This window comes from Neltuma alba, unplaced genomic scaffold, assembly GCF_004799145.2.
Source record: "Neltuma alba isolate B1F8T4 unplaced genomic scaffold, ASM479914v2 tig00011267_pilon, whole genome shotgun sequence".
In the NCBI taxonomy this organism is placed as follows: domain Eukaryota; kingdom Viridiplantae; phylum Streptophyta; class Magnoliopsida; order Fabales; family Fabaceae; genus Neltuma; species Neltuma alba.
In genome coordinates, this window is record NW_021635978.1 from 225,986 (window position 1) to 241,884 (window position 15,899).

The 15,899-nt window shown below is 36.4% G+C and overlaps 3 protein-coding genes across 5 annotated transcripts; all 3 read left to right on the forward strand.

The window, feature by feature from the left end:
- The first annotated feature begins 4,136 nt into the window (after nucleotides 1–4,136).
- LOC114763219 (myb family transcription factor PHL7-like) lies at nucleotides 4,137–7,608 on the forward strand. Of its 3 annotated transcripts, XM_028952837.1 has the most exons (8): nucleotides 4,137–4,498; nucleotides 4,679–5,119; nucleotides 5,211–5,430; nucleotides 5,509–5,585; nucleotides 5,684–5,723; nucleotides 6,462–6,516; nucleotides 6,599–6,668; nucleotides 6,805–7,608. In XM_028952837.1, exons 2-8 carry the CDS (start codon nucleotides 4,721–4,723, stop codon nucleotides 7,003–7,005), a joined length of 1,062 nt encoding a protein of 353 aa, XP_028808670.1. In that variant the 5' UTR covers nucleotides 4,137–4,498; nucleotides 4,679–4,720; the 3' UTR covers nucleotides 7,006–7,608. The 3 variants fall into 3 exon arrangements, with proteins under 3 accessions (XP_028808670.1, XP_028808668.1, XP_028808669.1); XM_028952835.1 differs by having other exon boundaries at nucleotides 4,137–5,119; XM_028952836.1 differs by having other exon boundaries at nucleotides 4,137–5,119; nucleotides 5,214–5,430.
- A 1,705-nt stretch (nucleotides 7,609–9,313) lies between these two features.
- LOC114763227 (myb family transcription factor PHL13-like) lies at nucleotides 9,314–11,660 on the forward strand. Its single transcript, XM_028952844.1, has 7 exons — nucleotides 9,314–9,875; nucleotides 9,958–10,120; nucleotides 10,201–10,277; nucleotides 10,366–10,405; nucleotides 10,927–10,981; nucleotides 11,080–11,149; nucleotides 11,234–11,660. Exons 1-7 carry the CDS (start codon nucleotides 9,315–9,317, stop codon nucleotides 11,339–11,341), a joined length of 1,074 nt encoding a protein of 357 aa, XP_028808677.1. The 5' UTR covers nucleotide 9,314; the 3' UTR covers nucleotides 11,342–11,660.
- A 925-nt stretch (nucleotides 11,661–12,585) lies between these two features.
- On the forward strand, nucleotides 12,586–14,577 carry LOC114763225 (transcription termination factor MTEF18, mitochondrial-like). Its single transcript, XM_028952842.1, has one exon. The coding sequence runs from the start codon at nucleotides 12,805–12,807 to the stop codon at nucleotides 14,539–14,541; it is 1,737 nt and encodes a 578-aa protein (XP_028808675.1). The 5' UTR covers nucleotides 12,586–12,804; the 3' UTR covers nucleotides 14,542–14,577.
- Nucleotides 14,578–15,899: the final 1,322 nt, after the last annotated feature.

Consider the following 15,899-nt stretch of genomic DNA (forward strand, 5'->3'; position numbering starts at 1 on the left):
AACTTTTTATAAGCCGCCATATTTATTATTTGTTACTCCTCCGGTCCTTTTTATAAGACTCTATTTGACTTTTTATTTGATCCTAATTATAAGACCCCAATCCATTTTGTTTTTTATATTTATGCATTTTTTCTAAGATAATTCTTCTAATAATGATAGTTTTAGCCAATATACTTAATTAGCAAGGATATTTTAGGAATGACAACACTTATTTATTATAAATAACCAACTTAACTTACTTCCTTAATCTCCTCAAATAAGTCAATTGGGTCTTATAATCAGGACCGGAGGAGTATGACTTTTTTAATACCCGTAATAAAAAATGTAGATGTTGTAAAGTACAAAGCCTTTTTTTTTAATGTAAAATTCGACCATATTCACTATTTCGCTGTTTATATATTTAGGGATATGCATGAGGAGAGAGCAACAAGAAACTTATATATATATATATATATATATATGTATATGTATATAGACGACCCTTGGAGGCTCTAGCGGCCAGTTTGTGTTGTAGATTCCCACTAATTCAGATGCAGGTATCTAATTTCTTTAAGTTAATGAATTTTGGTGTTGTGGATAACCATGGTCTCTTTGAATCTTCATCCATTTTGTTTTTTATATTCGTTTTGTTTTGTCATTTCATTGCCTCTCTATTGGTCGAAGCATTGTTTAATTGGTTTTTTTTTTATTGGCCAAAAGAAATACACATAAATTAATTTTCTTTTGACGTTTAGATCAATGACACGCATAAATTATTTTTTTTTTCCAGCTGCACACGTAAATTAATTGATACAATAAAATAATATAGATGTAATAATACATGTTTCCTCGTAGTGAAGCTGAATGCGTGCATTGTAATTTGGTGTCCAGTTAATTAATAATGCTTACCATTTTTTTTTTTTGGGGTTAATGCGATTCATCTTCATCCAGCAAAAAGTAGGAAAAATGCGATTCATCCACGTTTGGGCTTTCCTTGTAGACATTCTTCTAAAACACTCCTCCGGTCCTTACTATAAGACCTATTTAACTAATTTGATTAGATTAAGAAAGTTAGGTAAGTTAGTTAATTATAAGAAAAGTGACACATTTTTCCTAAAATATCATAATCATCTTTCTTAATACCCCCTCCCTCTTCTACTTGATTATAGTTGAGGGAGTATCTATAGGGGTAATTTAGAGAAAATTGATAAATATGAGAAATGGATCTTATATTTAGGATCAAAACCAACTCAAGAATTGGGTCCTATATTAAGGACCGGAGGAGTATTAAGTAGATGATTCGAAAACATATAATTGAGATTGCGTGTATAAATTGGAAAAAAAAAAGGAACATCCCATATAGTGTTTCTGGGAATGAGTAATAGTTTAATTAGATATAATTTCATATTAAGATTTTAAATGTTCAGATTTAAATGAAAATGTAGTGATGGCCTCCTTAATTTTATAAGGGACACACAAATTAACTTCACAACTCCAATTCTCCAAACAATCTAAATTGAAGAACTAGCCCAAAAAAAGTAAGAATTTATAAGAAGCCAATTTCGAAGTTCTGGTGTGTGTGTGTGTGTGTATATGTATATGTGTGTGTGTGTGTTCATCAATGATCTCCACCTACGATCTAGAACCGTATATAAACATCTGCACAGAACAATTGTTTAACTCCATATTTTCTCGCTTCTGCAACAGTTTTGAGAATTATAATAATACAAGAGGACTGGCAAGGCATATTAGTCAGAAATTTTAGAAATTAAAGGGAAAGAATATATGTTTGTGTACGTACACACACACACACACACAAAATCAAAACTTGGCGACGTGTATGTTATATGCAAGTGGGTATATAAGTTCATGTTAAATGGCAATCGAAGGTGGCCCCGAAGGTCTTTTCAAATATCAAAAACAGAAGATGTATCGAATTTGTGCTCGATCTTTGCACTCTACATGCATGCTACGCCCTTAACTTGTGCGTCCCTAGCTATTTCCAAATTAAAGCTATTTTTAAAGATCAAGAGGAATGTTTCAATTTGAGAGAAAATTAAAAGTTGGATTGCGAGCCTTGAAATTAGTCACTTCCGTGCTCCTTTGGTGTTGTGTTTTGGGGCATATGCCCTAGCCCTAGACCCTAGTGTTTTCGCTTTCTGGCCCTTCAATTTTCATCTGATACAGCCATGGGAATACAATTCTTTACATCCCAAAAGGAAAGTAGGAGAGTGATGTATCATATGTGTTTTTCTTCTTTGAGCTCTGTAGACATTATTATTTAGGTTTTCCAGCATTGTTAAAATTCTGAGCGTGCAGAGATAAATGTATGATAATACTTGGGGTTTTCAGGGACAGAAGAACACAAAGGTTGTTCACTTTTTTGACTTACTTTAGGGCCTACGTATCATCCACGTAGGTTATTCCTTTTTGTCAGGTTCATAAGGCCGAATGCTGAGGAATCTGGCTTTCCATCTCCCTTCAACTTCGACGCTAGCTGCACATACAGACCCATTAATTTGATTCCACCACTTCTGATTGTGACATTTTGGGGGCTGCTGTAAACTATTCATTAACTTTAATTACGTGTCTTACTAGATAATACATTTGTCATCCTAATTACATTCACCTGACTCGTCCACTCCAAGTAAAGTTATCTACATTCCAGATTTTCCTATGCATTATGTTTTGTTAATTATTGAAGTTTTCAGATAATGGACAGTGAAGGGTTATTTTTAAAATTAACCCCATCGATAGTGGTTGTCTCTGATAGTTTTCTTCTTGTTTTGTTACGCCCAGCTTATGTTGTCTCAACGCATTCTTCACATTGAGTCATAGACCATTTGAAGAACTCGATTATAATAACCACACCAAAGAATGCTGATGCTACTGGGAATCAATTTCTGATTAAGTTATTCCTGAGGGTGCATGGTAGCTTTGAAAATCACACAGGCGAGTTACGTAATTTTGTTATGGGATAAACGAATGACCAATTTTAGCTATGAAAAGCTTGAATGCTATGCAGGAAATTATCTATTCAAACAATCTCTTTTTCTTGCTTTTCTTGAAAGAGCCGTATGATGTTTCTTTTTTAGGTCCGAATGATGTCGTTTGTAATTTTGACTTCTTCATGTGAGAATGCGAATATGGGGAAGTGACGGTAACGGAGGGAAAAAATTAACGTAGGGTTTATGTTCGTATATCTTTAAGAATTGGGACAAAATTATACAATTTTATTTCATCAGACAAAGAAGAAGCTGCTCAAGGAGGACCCAGCAACATTACCTTGCAATGAAACTCGAATAAAAAACTGGAGAAGGTTTATAAAATAGATTAGTGGTCCAGTCATTGTTTGGTGGGATATATTTATTTATATAGGATGTAAACTCAAATGAATGCTTGCTTGTAAGGCACCAGGACATGTTCCATAAGTATAATATTTGGAGCTTCAAAAGAAGGGTGTGAGAAATGAAAACGTTTTTTCTGTAACAGTGGAAAAAGGGTTCTGTTTGAGCCATTTCTTCCAAGTAAATTGTGGTTTTGATCCTTGTATCGAGCATTTCATTTGCTCTGTTTTTCATCACTAAAATTTGTTTGGAAGCTTCATCGAACTCGGATCTAGAAGTGGGAAAAAATGTCCAAACAAGTGTGACAAGTAAAGAATAGACGCTATTACATAGAAATAACTGTCACCGCAATTCAGCTAGACAAGAAGTTTAAAAAAGGAGTTGAAAAGAAAAGGTCTCTTCGGGGAAACGAGATGCTAAAAGAAAAGAGGTAGCAAATATTTGTAAAGAAAAATCAGAATCAATGGCACGAAGGCACTGAGATAGCATATGAACGTGTTGAATATGACTCAATCTTCTTGCCTTTTGGAAATGGAAAGTCCATTGAGTTCATTGAGAATCTGTAGTTAAAGTTCCACCTTGTTTACGAGATGAATATAATATTGGATGCACTTTTCTGGTAATTTCCACTTTCCACTAAGCAAGATGCAGTTACCATCTGTGTGGATAGCTAAAGCATTTTCTTCCGAATCCATTATAAGAATAAGTGCAGATCTATTGTGTATGAATTTATGCCATTATGTTATTTAACGTTTATTTATTACAAAATATAGATGCCCAACAGCCGGAAACAGTATTCTCCAACTAAAAATGATCATTAGTCATTGTTTAAGAGATTGTATCCGGTAGTCCCTGAGTCTGTAATCCATGTTTCGTTGGCTGCTTTGGTTTTCCTCTTTCCTTTGATTCTTTTGCATGTAGTTAAAATTCACGTGAAGACAACGTTAGAGAAAATATAATATTTGTTGGCGAAGATTTGTTCTTTTTCGTGCTCTGTACTTTGGTTTTGTCATTGCTTATTGTTCGTTCCTATCCTTTTTAAGAATAACTAATTAATTATTAACGGCCCTGCATGGTGGAATTTCGACATTTAGATCCAATTCTTGTAGCTCAAGCCTTTTGGAATATAAGAGAGAATTTCATGCCTTAGGCCAAATTTATTATTATCCCTGGTACCTTACCAATCTTCTTCTTCTTCTTCTTCTTCCATTTGGCTCGGGTTTTGTAACTTGTTGTAGATGAACGAGAACAGAGTTGACTGGCAAGGGCAGATACAACAGAGGCGGGGACTAAGTGAGGATTTCAATTATGAATCTAGTCATCGTTCTCATCAATGTTTTGATGTCAAACAGGCTTGGAATATTGGTGTTGGAGGAGCTGAAGAGTCACCACACATGGGCTCTGCAAAATCATCAACCACCATTATGGGCGGTTTTGAATCCCCCGCTTCTGCTTTTTATGCAGCAGAACGATGCATGGGGTTTCCGCAATATCATTCCCAAGCGAACATAAATAATCCCTCTTTTGGCTCTCCATTTTCTAAGATTCACGATTTGGAACTCCCTTTGTATCAATCTCCCAGGGAAAACACTTTCTTGGATCATTCGCCACACCAAGTTAACTTCAATGTCGAATCATCTAACCCCTTGCAAGCAGTGGCTAGATCCCAAGTAGACCCAGAAAGACCCAATAAAACTCCATGTGGACGTTTGCCAACCGACAAGTTTCTTCCAACTGAACAACACAAATTGTTCATTGATGTTGATTATGCCTCAGTCAGGGGAAACCATACGGTAAGTAATTTTGCCAGTTCTTTCTCTGGGTTAGTCCAGTGTATATTCCCTGTAGATTAATTCATATTATGTTTACTGCATCATGTTTCAGCAGGTTGGTTGTGGGTCATACAATTTACCTCTTTCTCATGTAAGCTTCTCCTCACAGCAAGAGAAGCTGTGTCCAACGGTTTCGGCAGCAAGTGTTACAATTAATGGAAATCCTACTTCTAATGGTGGGGCAGTAATCCCAAGTAAATCACGTATAAGGTGGACTCAGGATCTTCACGAGAAGTTTGTTGAATGTGTGAATCGCCTTGGGGGCTCTGAGAGTGAGTAACTTGTTAATTTCAAATTGTTGTGAAGAAATATGAATAGCTGTTAACATCTGAGAGTCCTCTTGACTGTAGAGGCTACACCAAAAGCCATATTAAAGCTGATGAACACAGATGGGCTGACCATCTTCCATGTAAAGAGTCACTTGCAGGTTTGGTATTTTGAGTTTTGAGTTTCTTCATCATGATTGTTGGTATCGTCTTTTCAGACGTCCTAAAAACACATTTTTTCCCCTCACCTGTCTTGCAGAAATGTAGAATTGCAAAATACATGCCAGATCCAGCTCAAGGTAAATTCTCAGCAAAAGTGCAGGGTGCTTTCCTTTCTTTACTTTGCCAAGTAAATCTTTTTTGTTTGATATTTCATAAATCTTGAGCAAATATTTTTGTGGTCAAGACTTGTTAACGCAGAGGATGAGCTTCACTGTTTTCCCAGGTTATGATTACTAACTTATTGTTCAAACAGTAATTAAAATTAACAATTCACAATTACTGATTTCTTATACTATCTTGGAAGACTAAAAGTAGTGCGAGGAGAGAATAACAATCTTGCTTTTCTCCTCACTGAAATTATTTATATAGGAAGTTGCAATGGAGAGAAAATACGATTATATCGATCATAATGGCAGAGTTTGAGCTGTGAAACAATACAGTCTGCTTTCTCCTAGTAGGTGGGAAAAACCGTAAACTAACAATAATCACGTAGATGTAGTTACGTTGAAACTCTCTAGTGGGACTGGGCATTATTACTACTAATGTTGTTCTCTTATCATCCTCCGTCTTGCTCTGATGCGGAGGAGGACAGTGATGGAATAACATCCCAGAAACACATGTAGCCGTCTCTGGCTTTTGTAATCGCTTTTCTTACATAAAAGAAAAAAGGATAGATTAATAAAGTGATATTCTCTTAACCTTTTGACTTTCTTTCCCAACTCTATATGATCTTTGAAGTGCACATTGTTCTTATCTCTATCCATTTGGCAGGTTACACCCCATACTGGGATCTAAAACTTCGTTTTCTGGTGCAGGGAAGTCTGACAAAAAAGCCCATATAGACGATGTGCATCAAATTGATGTTAAAACGTAATTCTTCTTTTGCCTGAACCTTTGTCATGGTTTTGAAGTTCCATTAGTTCCATCAAGATTTACTTCTGTTGAATTGCAGTGGCTCGCAAATCAGAGAGGCGCTTCAGCTACAGCTAGATGTTCAGAGGCGTCTCCATGAACAGCTAGAGGTGAATGCTTACTATATCCTCCATTTCTATGAGAATAACACTTCTAGTTTGAACAGTGTCTTCATGTTCTCTAGAGCATTCAGATTATGTAACAACGTGTTTAGAGTGGTTTAATTAATTTACTTCGTGTACCCAGATTCAGAGAAGATTACAGCTTCGAATTGAAGAGCAAGGAAAGCAGCTGAAGATGATGTTTGACCAGCAGCAGAAAACATGTAATAGCTTCTCGAATCTGGGCAGTACAGAAAATGATGATCCATCAGTTAGTCATAAAGAGGTTGAGGTTTCAATTGCCGAGGGGTCTGGAAATTCCTCCTTCCCTTCCAAGATATGTTAGCTCTCCAGGCACATGGTTGGTACTTGGTAGCTCTTCAGATGTGTAAGATTAATTTTAATGAGCAAAATATAAACCACACCGTACAAATTCTCTATGGCACAAACATATCGTCATTAATCCTCCATCAGAAAACTCTGTGATTGTAGTACACAAGATTATTGTGCTCTTTGGAAACCAGAATCCTTGTACTTCACCTTCATATTGCTCAAGAAACACTTTCATGACACCAGTGAGTAGATCATTTGTAGCTAGACAAGGCTTTTAAGGGTTAACTGAGATCCAAGCTGCAGTTATCTATACAGGATGTTATATTCTGTTTCCAAAGTATTAGGAAAGCAATGAGATGCGTGATTCTCTTGAGCACAGCAAAAAGACAATTCCGTTGAGGGATTCCCTTTTGTAGGTTAAATAATCCCAAGTTCCTAAGAAGATTTTTCTCGGTGGAAAACGAATCTGTAATTAGTCCTCTGTCTTTTGTTGTGGACGGTGGTGAGAAAGGGCACGCCTTAAAAAATTGAATTTGTATCATTTATGTACAAGCCTATGCTTTAGACAGGAATCCACTTGTCGTTGCCCTAATGCGATCGCAAATCGTCCGGCGCATACACTTGGCAGAGAATAGTTGTGATTATATATTAAATAGCACCTTTTACTCTTGGCCACACAAAAAAGAAAAAAGTTGGAAAGAAAATAAGAGAAAAGCAAGAATCTTTTGCTCAATAGCCAGGCTTACACTTTTTTTTTCACTTATAAAAAGTTTAAGTGAGTTGAATCTCAAAGACTCATCGGAATCTAGATATATTTTTAGATTCAAAAAGCGCTTGTAAAGATACTACTTATAAATTATCCACTAACAAGGTTCTTACGTTGCCAACAGAATCCAGACTCATAATATTATAAGTTATAAACTAACTTCTTATCAATTAGACTAATTTTGTTTGTTAAATTTTAAAAAACTGAGCCTCGGTACAAGGGGCATCCTTCCTAGCCATTTCTCCTTTTTTGTTTGGACCTTCGTCCTTGGAAGAAGATGCATCAGAGATGTTGCCTATTTCTAAACCATTTGTCTGTAGAGATGGTATAGCCTGGATCAATACATACATCTGTATGTAAAGAGTGCGGAGGATAATTAAGAATCTACATCCATTGGTTATGATAGTGATTGGATGGTGTTGTAAATGCCGATTTTTATGATTTTTATTCAAATATATCGAAAGAGCTATAAATATGAGTTTACAACTTTTCTTGTTTTACACTCTGTTCTTTACTCAACAATCACACTCTGCTGCCCGTCTCATAATAGCCAAGATATGTGCGAAGCTAGCATGCGGCTTAACAAAAAAAAAATCCCCTATAATGTTTGGTTCAATTTACAAATTATAAAAGTTCTTTATTTGCCTAAGACTTGTTTTCCAAAACAAAACAAAAAATATTGTAAATTTCAAGACATATATATACAGCAGATGCCTCAGGAGGATACTGTGCGTAGGGGAAAAAAGCCTTGAAGCTTGAATAATTCCGAGTCGCATCTTGGTCAACATTGTCCTTAGCTCCTTACTCCATAATGTTGACATATTATGTCCTTCTCACTCACTCTCCAAAATCATGTCCTCATTCTACGCAATTTCTTCTTTCTTAATCACTTTGGATGTGTCCCACTCCAACCCCAATATAGTGATACCACAGCTAAATCCGGATTGCCCCGCGAAGATGATTATTTAACACCTCAGATTCCTCAGAATTAATTCATGAACGCTCCTCAAATACAACTGACCATGATAAACACACTCATAATTCACCTTCCAGAATGCATACCCACTACTCTCTTGAAGAGACGAATCCAAACAATAAATATTAATTGAAGAATTCAATTATCCCGCTGTTTCAATATTCTCTTGTCTTATCCTCAGCCTCTTGTTTCCGAGTTTGTAAAGCCAACCAACGAAGAGGATGTATATCTGTCAAACACAAATGTATTATTGAACCCTTTTCCTTTGAACAGGAAATTCACTTCCCTTTTTGGTCTAAACTCTAAAGAAACTTCGCATGATGCATGGAGACGATATCATGTCAACATACATCGCTACTTTTACTTCACCTCCACTCGCATGTCTCTTTTTCATTTCCTCCAACATCATTACAAATATAAACTTTAAATAATCTAATTTCAAGTATTTGATCTATCCTTCTTGGTGAGCAGAGGAAATTAATAAACAGATGCCCGCGTTGGAACTTTGGCATTAGCTAGGTAGCTAAACCTTCACATACAGAAAAAGGTAGCGTATCTAGAGAGAAAGATAGCGAGAAGGATGCACCATTCTCCGCAGATCTTCAACCTTCAAGGGGAATCCGGCGCAGGAACTCAAAGTCTGTCCAAAGTTGGAGGACCAGAACACCAAACTTTCGAAACCATTGGATTACCCTTCAACATTATGTCTCCTCTTCAAACATCAGCTGCCTTGTGTGGAACTAGAGCCTGGACGAGCTTTCACCAACATGACCCTCAGATTGATGTTCCTTCTAGTTTTTGTTCTGAGCTCCCACAGGAAATAGATTCGCCACTTCCATGCCATAAATCTTCTGGGGATAACTCCGCCGTTACCGCTAAACAGTATCCATCAGCCTCCCAATTTAGTTTCACCAACTCCTTGCACTCCATTGTTGAATCTTTCTTGTCCAGCAGCGAAGAAAGCTTTTCTTCTTCTGATATGTATGGTGAGTGTCCCTCTGATTCAGACAGATATAGAGAGTTTCTCGGTGAAGATAACATGTCTTTACATGAGCGCTCAAAAGAAAATGAATTGCGCGCCGAGGACGCTGCTGAAGAAGTGAAACCCGTGGAAATTTCCTTTCAGCATAGAAATCTGCAGGTTCTTATTTATTACTACCATCTTTTGATTTCGTTATTTAATACCGACACAATATGATGATTCATTGGCTTTCTATACTCAGTCACCAGATAAGCAGTGTTCACGGGCTTGTGGGGTTGCTTGTGTTCCATCTCCTATCAACACTGTTTCTAGGAGCTCTCTAACTCGTAAAAGAAGAATAAGATGGACCAAGGATCTTCATGAGACTTTCGTCATGATTGTTAATTGCCTTGGCGGTCCCGAGAGTAAGTTTATGTAACACGCGACAGAGGATAACCACTCAGTTTTATAATTAGTTCGTTATTTGATTGATCTTATATTGTAGAGGCAAAGCCTAAGTCCATACTCAAGATGATGGATTCAGATATGCTGACCATTTCTCACATCAAAAGTCATTTGCAGGTGATTAAAATTCTTAATATTAAGCAAATCATTTGTTGTTTTGAAACTTCGTCAATATACCTACTGATTGTCTCTATCTGCCCGGCAGAAATATCGTTCTACAATATGCGTGCGGAAAGATCTGCAGGGTAAACTATTTCTGTTCAACTTGCTTGTGTTACGGAGTGCCTTGTCTTTTTCACCATCACTTTCAATCGAATTCATTTAACCCTACATGAAATTCCGACATACCTGCTTCTTTTCTCTTTTGACCAGTTATAATGAGGAGTTTCTTTAAAGATGGTTTAGAAAAGTAGTTTCCTATATTATTAGACTTTTAAAATATAGAATATACTATGCGAGTAAGCTTTAATTTTTCATTTATTTGGAGGGTGAGTGTAGACATGAAAATCTCTGGAAATTAAATTAGACATTACCATCTGCTAGCTTTTGCAGCACGCTAAAATGAATCATGTTTCCTCCCCTTGCCGGATAATATAGGAAGCTATATATCTATGTATTTCCAAAATTGGTCAGATGTTTTAGTTCTCATTTTCGAACAGTATTCACTCTCTTGGGCTTTTGTTTTCAAACACAAAGGATATATATAGACTCCAAAATATCGTCATTGCTAAACAGTAATTAACCGGGTTGCCTCTTGGCATTTCAGAAAGATCTGGAGAAGGAAACCAACCAGAAGGAGTCTTCGAGCTTCAACTTAAAATGTAGTCATCACTTTTTAATTTATTCTCGGTAAATCCTGTATGCATTTACGTCTAGTTTTTCTAATCATACCAACATATAAAATCTTTCCTCGCGCCAGCCATAAGCAAATTGAGGAATCACTACAACTTCAACGTGAGGTCCAAAGGAGTCTCCACGAACAGCTAGAGGTAGTATACGCTATACAGTAGTTGCCAATCTTATTTCATGTGAATTATGCTTAATTTGTCTGGGTTACTCTTTTTGATGTTCAGATACAACAGAATTTGCAATTACTAGTGAAACAGCAGAGGAAGCAGCTCAAAATAACGTCAGATTACCAAAAGCAGGGAAGCAAACTGCAAGTGTGTGCCCCAAAATGATGAGGATCGATTACTTTCTGGGGGAAAATCTCCATTTTCACAGGCACCTTAAGACGCATAGTTTGGGCATATATACTTGTTTGGAGTAATAATCAAGCACGTGAACAGGAATGATAGAGGGGTTTTCAGTTTAAATGGCGGTGGTTGGTTTCAAAGTGAAAATGTCTCATTTCTTACGGTGTTAATTGGTTGGAATTTTAAGCGTAGTCAGTTTGAAGGATCTATGCTTTGTTGTAGAGAGATTATGGGGAGGAAGAGAAGCCGACAACTGGCCTTGGACCGCTTAAGGAGGTTAGAATAACAGTTTTCCCGTTCAAAACCAAGTTGGATCACATCAAATGATATAAATTGCCCTCGCTCAGCGTAACAAAGATTGCTAACTTTAAAATTGGTCTCTTGCAAAATGCATAAATTTAACTTTCCAACCCCTTGGTACGATTTATCTCATTAAACGGTCCAATTCATTTTAATCAGTATCGGACCTTAACTGTAAAAAATATATTATTTAATGCTAATTACCATGTATTGGCAATTAATTTAATTTTTGAATAATGCTAATCCAATTGTGCCAAGAAATTTGCTCTCGAACTCATTCATAAAGTGGCTTTTGTTGATACGATACTATTGACCAGAAAATAAATAGATCTTTAGAACCTTTAGACTTCAAATTTAATAAAGAATCTCAATAATAAATATAAATTAATACTCCTCCAGTCCTAAATATAAGACTCCTTTTCTAGTTAGAAAAGGGTCTTATATTTAGGACAGGAGAAATACTACTTTGTCCTTAATGTTATACATATTTAAACTAATTTGATTAGACTTAAAAAGTTAAGTAAGTTAATTAATTATAATAAATATGACATGTTTTTTCCTTAAAACACTTTAATTATCTTCCTTAATTCCTTTCCTCTCTCATACTTGGTTATCATTATACAATATGGATAATTTAGGAAAAAAATAATAAATTTATAAAATAAGTTTTAAATTTAAAATCAAGATTAACTCTCCAATTAGCCTGTATATTAATCACAGAAAGAGTAAAAACAAAGCCCCGTTTCATAGATAACGTGGCAACACCAGGTAAGCTCACTTCATCGAGGGCTCAGATGAGCTGACTGAAAACTTCAGAGGATTTAGGTCCGTCTACGGGGGGAGGGACTGAGGGGTATGGTAATCGACCACGGACCTTTTCCTACACAGTGCTTATTGGCTGGGCCTCCTGGGTTTGATCACCAATGGGCCTCTTAGGTTGCGGTCAACAGACTCAAAAAAGGCCGGCAATCTTTATTTGTACTTTGTGCCCTAGTCGACGAACTAGGTGGCGATCGGACACTCCCCATAACGACGACGTCGTACCCGATATTTGATCTTTCCCACCTCCTAGTTTCGATTCTCGCAGCTCCACTCGACAAAAGTTTAAGCTCTCCTTCTTGCCTGCATTAAATCTCCCAGAAGCAGTAATGATCTACTCGCGAAATTTTACATTGAAATTCACTCTTCAACGGCCTCCCCCTGATTTTCTACTTAGGTCATCGGAAAACCTAGTCGGGTCTATATCTCAAATCCCTAGACTATACAGAGCTGAAAGAGCAGTTCCGCCTGCCCGTTGTGAAGATCTTGAAGCGGCTGTGAATGCTGCCGGTCTCACCAGCAAGCAGGCCCTAAAAGAAGCAAAAGTTGCTTTGCTGGAGTATCTGCATGCTACTAGAAGCATCCAGTACTTGGATGCGGATCATATGAGTAGAAACTCGCCTTACTTTCTTGAGGGGCTTCTGAAGAAAGTAGTCATAGCGGGGAACATTGGGCGATCAGTTTCCAGGTATTTGCGTTATCATCCCATCAATGAATTTGAGCCCTTCTTCGAAAGCATCGGTCTAACACCCTCTGAATATCCATCTATTTTACCCAAAAATATGATGTTTTTGAGTGACGATCAACTGTTACTGGAGAACTATTACGCTCTTTGTAACTATGGGATTCCTCGTAATAAGATAGGAAAGATATATATGGAAGCAGCTGAAGTGTTTCGATATGATTATGGGGTTTTACCGTCAAAGCTTCGAGCTTATGAAAGATTGGGTCTTGGCCAGCCTACTCTGCTAAAAGTCATTGCTTCTAGCCCATACCTTCTGACTGGAGATTGTAACCCTGATTTTGTTAAGGTTATTGAGAAGTTTAGGCATTATGTTAAGGATATTAACTGGATTGAGGGACATTTATTGGATGACACTTCTTGTAATTGGAGCCAGATGCTCAGGCTCCTGTGCTTTTTGGGCAGGGTTTTGACTGAGCAACAGTTATCTGACATAATCAACCTGCACCCTGACTTTCTCTTTGAGGGATCGGGAGGTAGTAGCACACTCTCCCTTATTGTCTTCCTGCTAAAATTTGGATTGTCTGTGGATCAAATATCCTTCATATTTATAAATTTTCCACCGATAAGAGTGAGCAAATTCCTTTCAAACTTGAGGCATTGTTTTCTATTCTTAAGTGAACTTGAAATGGAGGCTGCAGAGATTGGGAAGATTTTCCGTTCTCACTCCTTAATGTTGGGTTCATTCACTTTGAAGAAAACCAATAGTTTACTTTCTAACTTGAATGTTGGGAAGAAGCGACTTCGGATGTTCGTACAGGATAATCCGTTAGAATTGAAGAATTGGGAATTGGGAAGAAGAGTCAAGCCTTTGCCGGGCACCGACGAAGAGAAAATATCCCGGTTGCGGAAGACAGAGTTCTTGTTGAGATTGGGATATGATGCGGACTCTAAAGAGATGAAAGATGCATTTAAATTGTTTAGAGGTAAGGGAGCAGAACTCCAGGAGAGGTTCAACTGTATTGTTCAAGCTGGCTTGGATCCTCAAGACGTGCAGGAAATGCTCAAAGTTGCCCCTCAGATTCTTAACCTCAGAATAGATGTAATCAACCAGAAAATTGACTATCTTGTAAATGAACTAAGACATCCCGTATCAACTTTAGTCAACTTCCCATCTTATCTTTCCTACAGTACTGAAAGAGTCCGGCTTAGGTTCTCAGTCTATAAGTGGCTTGTAGACCAAGGATGTGCTGATCCCAATATTTCTTTGAGAGCTGTAATTTCATGCAGAGAGGACATGTTCATACAATGTTATGTAAATCGCCATCCAAGTGGCCCTAAATTTTGGCAGGATTTGAAGAATGAAATTTATTGTCAGAACTAGCATTTTAACTCTTTGGACATACGAATGATCTAGACTTGATATCGATATTTTAGTCTCTCTCTAATCCTCGCAAGGGATCAAAGGTTGATTGACAAATGACTTGCATGTGTTCTGAAAACGCATTGCCTCCAGTTAACTTGATTACTATAGGTTGGCATGCTGGATAGTTATAGCCGATTGAAGATTAGGCTTGTTTAGAGCTCAATAGTTTCCTCTCTTAGTACATTTGCAGGTAACCAGTACATTTGCAGGTAACCAGGCAGTACAGAGGAAATCTGTCCATTGCTAGTAGCTAGCTAGACATTACAGAGGAAAACGTGTTTGACTCTTGATCAATTGTTCACGTGTTAGTATTTGCTTAAAATTCTAAAGTAATTTCTTAAATTGTAAATAAAAATCTATTTTCAACTTATTTATTATTTTTAATTAATTTCAACTAATTATTTGTTATCTTAGGAATTAGTTATTCGAAGTTTATGATAAACACCAGAGGGAGTGCTAATTTGTCAAAAAATATATATTGATTTACTTAAAATGTTTTTTTTAAATGATCGGTACTAAAACTATCCTTAGGGGGTGTTTGAAAGCACTCAAAAGTGTTTTTTAGAAGTATTTTTTCATAAAATGAGACAAATTCTTTCACATATTTACTTTGTATATCGTAAAAGTACTTTTAAAACCATAGTTTGATTTCTATTCAAACACCCCTTAATGTAGGAGAATATCTATGCCATTAATAAAGCTGATTTTATATTAAGGATTGTAATTCTTTTTAAAAAAGTGAATATATGTTTGTAAATCTAGTTTCTTTATTTTTTGTGTGTTATTTATCTGTTTTTATTGTTTCTTTTTTTTTTGATACGTCTGTTTTTATTGTTTCTTGTTTATCTTAACTAACGGAATAGAATAGTTGTCACAAGTGTGTGTTGTTTGTTTGTTGGTGCGTGAGAAATTTCATGTTATGAGACGCCTGCGCCTCACGCTTTCACCTGAAAAATGGAAGAAAATTTCGGCCAAAAAGATATTTAAAAAAAAAAAATGCGCACCGCTGGAATCCTGCTTGAAAAAGCATGGATTAGGAGGCGGTTTGGGCCTTTGTGCGGTTCTCTATATCAAGCGTGATATTCTGCTGATGCTATTTATAAAGCATAAAAAAAAAAATTCTGTCTTATTTATAAAGTACTGAAAAAAAATTTTTATATAAATTTATAATTTTACTTTTTATTTATTATTATGTTGACTTTGTTTGCATGAAATAAAATACATATTATATGGGGATAAAACTAAAATTTATATAAGAGTTAATGAAATTTAAATTTTTATTTATTTATGAAGGAGTATTTTTTATTGGATGTTAA

What these genes read in the sequence shown, in the direction of transcription:
- LOC114763219 (XM_028952835.1), top strand. Translation starts at nt 4,565, where the DNA reads ATGAACGAGAACAGAGTTGACTGGCAAGGGCAGATACAACAGAGGCGG. An exon ending in TCGCCTTGGGGGCTCTGAGA is followed by an intron (nt 5,431 to 5,508) that starts GTGAGTAACTTG and finishes TCTTGACTGTAG; the next exon opens with AGGCTACACCAAAAGCCATA. An exon ending in GTCTCCATGAACAGCTAGAG is followed by an intron (nt 6,669 to 6,804) that starts GTGAATGCTTAC and finishes TCGTGTACCCAG; the next exon opens with ATTCAGAGAAGATTACAGCT.
- LOC114763227 (XM_028952844.1), top strand. Translation starts at nt 9,315, where the DNA reads ATGCACCATTCTCCGCAGATCTTCAACCTTCAAGGGGAATCCGGCGCA. An exon ending in TTCAGCATAGAAATCTGCAG is followed by an intron (nt 9,876 to 9,957) that starts GTTCTTATTTAT and finishes TTCTATACTCAG; the next exon opens with TCACCAGATAAGCAGTGTTC. An exon ending in TTGCCTTGGCGGTCCCGAGA is followed by an intron (nt 10,121 to 10,200) that starts GTAAGTTTATGT and finishes CTTATATTGTAG; the next exon opens with AGGCAAAGCCTAAGTCCATA.
- LOC114763225 (XM_028952842.1), top strand. Translation starts at nt 12,805, where the DNA reads ATGATCTACTCGCGAAATTTTACATTGAAATTCACTCTTCAACGGCCT.